The following is an 8,099-nucleotide window of genomic DNA, read 5'->3' on the forward strand; positions in this document are numbered from 1 at the left end:
GCTCTCAAGGTAATCATACTAAATTTCAAGGGGCGGAACCTCCTTCTTGTGCACCTGATCTGAACGTAGCTGCCAAATACAACATATTAACATAATAATAACTTTGTCATGCACATCCTTAAGCCATTCTTTACCTGAGTCGATCAACACATTCTTTTCCGGAAGAGGCCAACGTTCCCTCATCAAATCCCATAAAATAACAGCATGACTGCATGCAATGAGAGCATGGAAATTGCCCTCCTCCTCAACGCCACATAGAGGAGAAAGTACGTCTTGTTGTCTATACACTTTATTTTGGTTTGTCGCCAGTGCACCAGATGCCGCTTTCCAAGCCATGATTTTCATTTTCCGAGGAACTGATGCATTCCAAATACACTGCCAAACAGGCCGCTCGCCGTTCGGTATACTACTTGATGCACCTGCAGCAAAGGCCTCATCATGAGCCGACGTGGCCAATCTGTACGCACTTCTAATTGTGAAGCGGTCGCTCTTCTCCGGAAAACCAAGCAAAGAAATCTATCCGGTTCAGGGGGAACGTCGGATCTTCACAATTTCTTGTATATCGATTGACCAAAAATGATCATTTAATCTTTTGCATAATCCAAGCGCCATTATCATCCCAAAAATCTGCTACCCAATTGAAACGACAATTCCTCTTCGGTGTTATTGGTCGAAAAGTCAGGCCTACGTGGAATCTACGGATCTCGCCATGTTCTAATCAAAGAGCCGTCCCCACTCGCCATATAAGACCTTGTTTTACAAGGTCCAAACCATGCAAAATTCCTTTCCACACCGCCGAAGAGTTACCGGAAAAAACCGTGTCCAGCAAATTACCTCGTGGGTAGTACTTAGCTCACAAGAGACATGTGCATAAGCTGTTCGGGTTATCAAGCAACCGCCAAGCCTGCTTGACCAGTGGCTTGGCCAGTAGTGCTTGATTGGAAGCCCTCATATCTCGAAAATCCATGCCACCCTTACAATTAGGCAGTCTCAGTTTATCCCAGCTAAGCCAAGCCATTTTCTTCTTCCCATTCTCGACGCCCCACCAATATTGTCTCATGAGACGAGTTAAATCATCACAAACTGAGGCTGGTAGACGAAAGACACTCATCACATAATTGGACATTACTTGAGCCACCGACTTGATCAAAATTTCTTTGTCACCCACAAACATGTATCTCTCACTCCAATCCACAAGCTTCTTACTCATGTTAGCTCTTAGTGTTTCAAACCTTCCTTTATGCATCATTCCTTCTCGCACAGGAAGACCCAAATATTTTGGATCAAATACCTCCTGTGTGATCTCCAACACACTCTTTACTTCATTTGAAACAGCTTGCAAGCAATTATCGAAAAAAAAGAATGGAACATTTTGCAGGGTTAATGAGTTGACCCGTCGTTGATGCATATGTGTTCAACAATGTGAGGTCATTATCGTATCGATTGTACACCATCCAAACCACCGTCACAAAGTTTTGTGGCGCGGTTGATATGTTGGTGGCAAGGTGACCATTGCGCGTGGCAGCCGAGGAGATCGTATGTTTTGCTTCTTGCTCAACTTTCTAATTTATTCATTGAATGTTGTTGTATCCATTGTGTAGCCCGTACGCGTTGCCATGATGTATCACATGATAGAGGGACGACCATTTACGCACATTTACTGTTGGATGAAGCTGAAGGGGTAGTATGTGTGCGACGACATAATCCGTTCATGAAAAACTTCTTGAACATCTAGTTAATTTCGTTAAATTTGAACAATTGTTATACTATACTTTTTTGCATGTTGTGTATGGATGATTTGCGCTATATTATATTCAAACTTTGATGAAATCCATCCAGTTTTGCATGAATTATGTCCGGTTTATTGAAATGCGGATTGAAATGTACACCAGCTACGGTCGGGTCCGCGGACTGGTCCCCTGTTCTCGGACGAATGCGGGAGCAAATTTTTGGGTCAGCGTTGGAGATGCCCTTAGTAGTATTGCTACTATATATGCATATTGAAATCGGACCGTAGAGTGTGATTTATCCACCATGTTGTGTCCATTTCATATTTTTTTGGGGTTTTCTGTTTCCTTTGTTGTCTTCATTGGTTTCTCCATTTATTTCTTGATTTTTACCCTTTTTTGTTTTTATTCATTTTGATTTGTTTCTTTCTGGTTTTCAATGTTTTTTTCATTTTGTTTCTTTGTTTGTTCAGTTTTCTTTTATTTCTTCTAATTTTCATTGGTTTTCTTTGTTTTCTCCTTCTCCTTTCTTTTCAATTGGTTTCTTCGGGTTTTCTATTTTCCATGTTTTTATTTTTTTTTGTTTTTATTGGGTTTTCTTCATTATATTTGTTTTTTGTCGTTTTCATTGATTTCTTATTGGTCAAACACATGCTAACTCTTTTTCAGTACACATTCAACATTTTTCGTATACAGCTGAAACATTTTTTATATTCATGGTAAACAATTTTTAAATACATAATTAACTTCTTTTTTTGAGAAATTATATTTTTTGATGCTACTTTTTCTCATACCCATTGTGTATTTTTGGTATATATCTAATGCATTTTTATAATATATGTTTAACATTATTAAAATACAAATTTAATATTTTCAATACATTGTCATAAAAAAATCTACACATATTTAACATTTTTCAGACGCATGACTATATTTTCCCCATTTTTTGATTGCACATTCTAAAAAATTCAAGTGCTTGATTAACATTTTAAAAAAACATGATTAATTTTTTTATACATGGATAATATTTTAAAAAATCAAATTCTTGACTAAGTTTTTAGTTAATTATTAACATTTTTTCAACTGCTCGAGTAACATTGTTTAAATATAATTGTCAACTTCTTTCACACACCAGGCCGGGCCTGTTACTTTCACGTGGTTCTGGGCCGCAGCCATGTCCGCATACACCGGGCCGGTCAATTCTGGTACTCTCTCCTTCAGTCTCCCCCACTGCCCCGCCGTCTCCCTCCTCGCCGTCGCCGAGATCTCCCACCGCCGTATTTCCTCCGAGCTCCTTTCTCGGAGCCCGGTCGCGCCACCGCAAGCCGAGCGAAGATTCAACTCGAGCACCGGCGCCGGCGCGGCAGGGAGGCCACGCGCATCGGCGGCGACCAGAGAGGAGGAGGAGGAAGGCGTGCGGCGGAGCGGCGGAGCGGGAGAAGGGCGCCGGCTGCTCCAGGTAACATGGCGACCGTACTGCTGCACAGTCGCCCTTGGTCTCCATTACTGTTGCCATGACTAAAACTTCGGGGATCTTCAAACTATTGCAGCGCAGCAGGAAACTTGGTATTAGCATAACATCTATTGATTTTAATCTGTAGCATCAAACTATTGTAGCTTGATAGAAGAATTTTAACTCAGGACACTATGCGCTGATTGACTGAATAATGTGAGTCTCACCACTACCATTTACAGACCAAAATATACCGGTAAATAAGCGCAGGAAATACACAGTGTAGCAAACGATTTTTGTACATGTTTCCTTCTGTCATTTCCATGGTTGGATCCATAAGAGGTAACTCTCATTTTGTTTAACAGTTGGAATGTTCACCGAATCACTGTTCGTTGATCTCTGTAGGCTGTAACCTCTGTGCTCGCCTAAATGCTCCGATCCTCCTCGCCGCAGACGCTAGACGGCGTCCTGTGGGCCGAGGCCGCCTCCTCGGCCGCCCTCTGCCAGTACTATGCCCTCCCCAAGAAGGGCAAGCCGCAGGGGCGCGAGTCCACCGTCCTCGCTGCCTTCCTGCTCTCTTCCCCGGAAAACCCACTGAACCCCACCATCCTATCCCTCGCCACTGGCACCAAGTGCCTCGGCGCAGCACGCCTCGGACCTCGTGGTGACATCGTCCACGACGCCCACGCTGAGGTCATCGCCCGCCGTGCGCTCCTCCGCCTCATTTATGCCGAGATTGGCACAGACAACCCACCAAGTTGGCTGGTTGCCTCTGGCGCTGATGGGCGGTGGAGGCTCAAGGACGGGCATCAGCTGCATCTCTACATCACGCAGCTCCCCTGTATGTTTATGGTGTTCTTTCAAAGCTGAATTGTCCTCTGCATTCCTGATAATACTACATCTTAACATTTGTTCAAAGATAATGTATCATTTTTTGGGACTGCTGCAGTGATGTCTTCTGATTTGTTTGCCACAGCACATAGTATGAACAATTGATTTAGTTCATTGGTTTGGTGAATTGGTGCAGGTGGGGTCATGCCGGTGCCGCCATCACCCTTGGAGGTTCGGAGGGAACAGCTGGATACCATGGTGAATGGATGCAGTGGTATGCTTCTTTCTTATTCTTTGTTTTCAGCACAAGTTGTTAGTTCATGCCTAGAGGCTGGAGCTGCTATTGAATGTAGTATAACCTATAGTTTTGCCAGACTGTCTGAATTGGACCATGTCCCGGTATAAATGTTTTTGGATAATTTTGTTTATCAGTCAGAAATGACTTTTTTTATGATGATTTTTTGAACCCAATTGCTTTGGGTGGTGCTGTCGAAGTGTGGTACATTTACTAGTTGACAACATGACATTAGTGACCACTGACCACTGACCTATGTTCTCTAGAACTAGAATTGTTGTGTTTAGGTATCTTTATTGAACTTAACTGGGGGATCACACTTTGGACTCTGCAAGTGTTTAATACAGCTTTGAAGTTGGACTGTTCATTTTTATTTGCATTGTTACTAATTCGTTACATGTTTTCTAATCGGCGCACCACTTTTGCATATCAGATGTTGGTTTCGTTCAGAGGAAGCCTGGGCGTGGTGATACAACATTGTCAGTGAGCTGTTTTGACAAAATTACTCGCTGGTGTGTCGTCGGGATTCAAGGTTTGTTTTCCAGAATCATTTGCTGATCCGTATTTGTGATGGTATTAAACTATCAATCATGTGATGTATGCCAATATATGGTGCAGACACTTTTAAGTGCCAACCATTTATTATTATTCTCTTCCAGTTATGTTTTTGCCTCTTCACGAGCACCTGATTACGAAGTGTTCAATTTTCTTACTCAATGAACTGTCATGACTTTGTGCCTGTGTTCTTCTACAGGTACACTGCTGTCACACATTCTCGAACCCTTGTATTTGTCCACAATTACCATTGGACAATCATCTGATGGTGCACCTGAAGGGTTTTGTATTGAAGATAACGTTGTAAAAGTTCTTGGTGCTCGTTTGTCCTGTCTATCCAGTAAATTCCCTGACCCTTTCAAACCGAACAAGGTTGGTTACCTGCTTTTCATTCCTTCTAGTTCTGTAGTGAGACTGTACATTCTTCACGAGACATGTTGGTGGACCTTTTTCGTGTTTGCAGCCACTCTTTTTTGAGGCACCTGTTCCCCCTAAAGAATTTCAACAGACTTCAGGAGATATACCGCCTTTGACTTGCGGGTAGTTATATGGTTTGTTGCCATTTTGAGCTCCTTTTCATTTTGTTCGTATTTGTATTGTATGCACCTTTTTTGGTTGACCTCCTCATTTCTCCGTTCATGTATTAGGTACTCAATGTGCTGGAATAAATCCGGTTTGCATGAAGTTGTTTTAGGAACAACTGGAAGAAAACAAGGTACATCTTCAAAGGCAGCATCCTCACCCTCCACTGAGTCATTGCTCTGCAAGTAAGAGAGTTTCCTTTCTCGTTCCTAGCATCCTGATGTAAACCTGTCATGAGAATATGTGTTCTGATGGCAGGATAAGATTGGCAGAGGCCTTCGTATCACTTGAACATCCGTTAGTCACAAAATTCCGGCATGAGAAGCTTTCTTATCGTGCAATTAAGGTATTTCATCTTATACTGTAAGATTTTTAATCACTCAAATACATAATGAGCTGAAGCCACACAGCTAGATTACATTAAATGATTTCTGATTCTTTGTGAGCCATGATTATGAATACAAGAAGTGAAGGTTTAAGGTGTCTTATCTGTGTTGCAGGATATGGCTTGTGAGTACCAGCAGATGCTTGAGCTTCTTAGGAAGGCTCCGTTTTTTGCCCGGTGGTGTGCTAAGCCAGCATCGGTTGATTCATTTACAGTTCCACGTTGATTACCAGATCTTGAAGTTCAATGCTGCGTCCCAGAGGCTGGTTTTTGAAGTTGCTTGATTTCATCGTAATTTTAGCAGTTTTGTATACCAGCTCTTTCAACTTATTTATAGCATGTGTGCTTCTGCACAATACTGGAATCTTGAACAGTGGTAGCCTGTAACAAACCTATAAGGCCCTGTGATATTTGGCACCATGAGGTGTTTATATGGATTGTTAACTGTGTAATTCTTGTTCTTTTAATTGTTGGAGAGAAGAAGAAAAGATAAGGAATCGGCACACAGTAAATATGATAACTCTGACCATGTAGCCCTGTGATGTCTGTCTCAAATGCCCCAAAATAGTGACTTCGCCACTTTTCAAGGAACAGTCCACTTAGTTGTCTGACGTTATACAGAGCAGTACTTGGCTAAAATCTGCATCCTTCAAGTCTGACCAAATTAGATGGTGATAATGCTCAGTACCACTCTCCAGTACTTTTATGACATGTTAAGATACTGATTAACAGTTGACAGCTCTTCTCTTCCCAATCCTGGACAGGCGGTGACACCGGCGCAGGTGTGAGTGCAGGCATTATCGAGGTAACTTGGCTATCAGAACAGACAGTTGAGCTTGGGTTTCTAGCTGATTTGCTCATCACGATGCTTCATTTTGGCAGCGTACAGCAGAGCGGGCCATGACCCTAGGAGAAGATCTTCGTTCAAACCACCATGCTCTGGCATAATTTATCACGCCTGGCCTATTGCAAGAACACTATTGTTAGTACTTATACATCCAAGATCATGCAATGATTCAGAGGACTTGCGGCCAAACCTCGCCACGAAAACTGGCGAGGTTTGTCACAAAGTTTCTGTGGAAGTGGTCACGAGGGTGATAACCAGGTACGCACTACCTGAAGCAGTTCCATGAATGATATTTTTATTTATTTATTGGCAGATCTCGATGTAGTTGAGTTTGCAAGATTGATCAGTGAGTGCAGTGCTTTCGCGGTACAGGTTAACTGTTCCCAGCAAAGTAAAGGTAAGGATAAATAGTAGCAGCTGCTGACAAGCAAGACCTGTTCTGGATGAATAAACAAAATCATTTTTTTGTACTTACTGTATAGCCCTTTGTTAGACCAGGATAGTTTCGCCATCATCTATCAGTGTAGAACAGTAGAAGCAAGGAATTCCTTCTTCTTTCTTTTGAAAAAGAAGCAAAGAGATTTGGGGGATGCTATGAGCTAGCAGATGATTAAACCATTTCTTTTAGTTTATAGTGCTGCCAAATGAAATCTTGTTTTAGTTGTAGCATACTGGTATTCTGCTTCCTCCACAGCTTTTGGTTGGCCCACAACGACAACATGCAGAATTGCCTGTACAGGGATGGACTGAAGAGAAATGAAACAAAAATGTACAGACATTAATAGACACATATGTGTGATGTCCATGAGCAGTGTTGTAAGTAGCTAGTATCATTAAGTGGGGAGTAGCTGATGACCCTCTCACATAATACTCCACACCAAACTCACCTCACCACCCCAGCAAGTGACCAGTGGTACTAGTCGACAACACATCAGGCCAAGAGTAGTCTCTGGTCATCAAATCAGGACATTTAGGTGAGGTCTAGTAACTGACAACAACAACAACAAGAACAACAACAACAACAACAAGGTGTCTGATTGATTCTGACTCCAGTACACCACTGTTCTTCCAACAATTTATTTCCCCTTCCTAGTTACTAGGAGCTGGGCAAAAACTGCAAGGAGGAAAAAGTTGCAGTAGATCCTTGAGATTTTCCATCTGTTTTTTGCTTTGTATGCTTGCCTGGATACTGGATAGGCTTCAGTTGCAAGGCAGAGCAAGCAGTTCTGAGTGGCAGTTGGCCATTGTGGGATATGTGGTATGGTGCAAGTGAGTATTGAGTATTGAGTAGAGAGGGACTTTGGTGTTGTTGCTTAGGATCTCCTCAAAGGAAAGGAAGCTGTACTTGCTTCAGACTCACACCAGTACACCACTGCCTGCTGCTTCACAGCTCACACACATAATGCCAGAAGATACTACAAAGT

The 8,099-nt window shown here is 42.4% G+C and overlaps 1 protein-coding gene across 1 annotated transcript; it reads left to right on the top strand.

The window, feature by feature from the left end:
- The first annotated feature begins 2,986 nt into the window (after positions 1 to 2,986).
- LOC125534567 (tRNA-specific adenosine deaminase TAD1) lies at positions 2,987 to 6,476 on the top strand. The gene is made up of 9 exons (XM_048697758.1): positions 2,987 to 3,186; positions 3,586 to 4,021; positions 4,208 to 4,285; positions 4,740 to 4,838; positions 5,061 to 5,233; positions 5,325 to 5,401; positions 5,509 to 5,628; positions 5,702 to 5,789; positions 5,944 to 6,476. Exons 2-9 carry the CDS (start codon positions 3,610 to 3,612, stop codon positions 6,052 to 6,054), a joined length of 1,158 nt encoding a protein of 385 aa, XP_048553715.1. The 5' UTR covers positions 2,987 to 3,186; positions 3,586 to 3,609; the 3' UTR covers positions 6,055 to 6,476.
- The last annotated feature ends 1,623 nt before the right edge of the window (positions 6,477 to 8,099 follow it).

This window comes from Triticum urartu, chromosome 2 (genome assembly GCF_003073215.2).
Source record: "Triticum urartu cultivar G1812 chromosome 2, Tu2.1, whole genome shotgun sequence".
Classification (NCBI taxonomy): Eukaryota; Viridiplantae; Streptophyta; class Magnoliopsida; order Poales; family Poaceae; genus Triticum; species Triticum urartu.

Bases quoted from the DNA above. Each gene is read 5' to 3' on its own strand.
- LOC125534567 (XM_048697758.1), top strand. From the start codon at position 3,610: ATGCTCCGATCCTCCTCGCCGCAGACGCTAGACGGCGTCCTGTGGGCC. The intron at 4,022-4,207 runs GTATGTTTATGG...GAATTGGTGCAG, and splicing joins CTACATCACGCAGCTCCCCT to GTGGGGTCATGCCGGTGCCG. The intron at 4,286-4,739 runs GTATGCTTCTTT...TTTGCATATCAG, and splicing joins CATGGTGAATGGATGCAGTG to ATGTTGGTTTCGTTCAGAGG.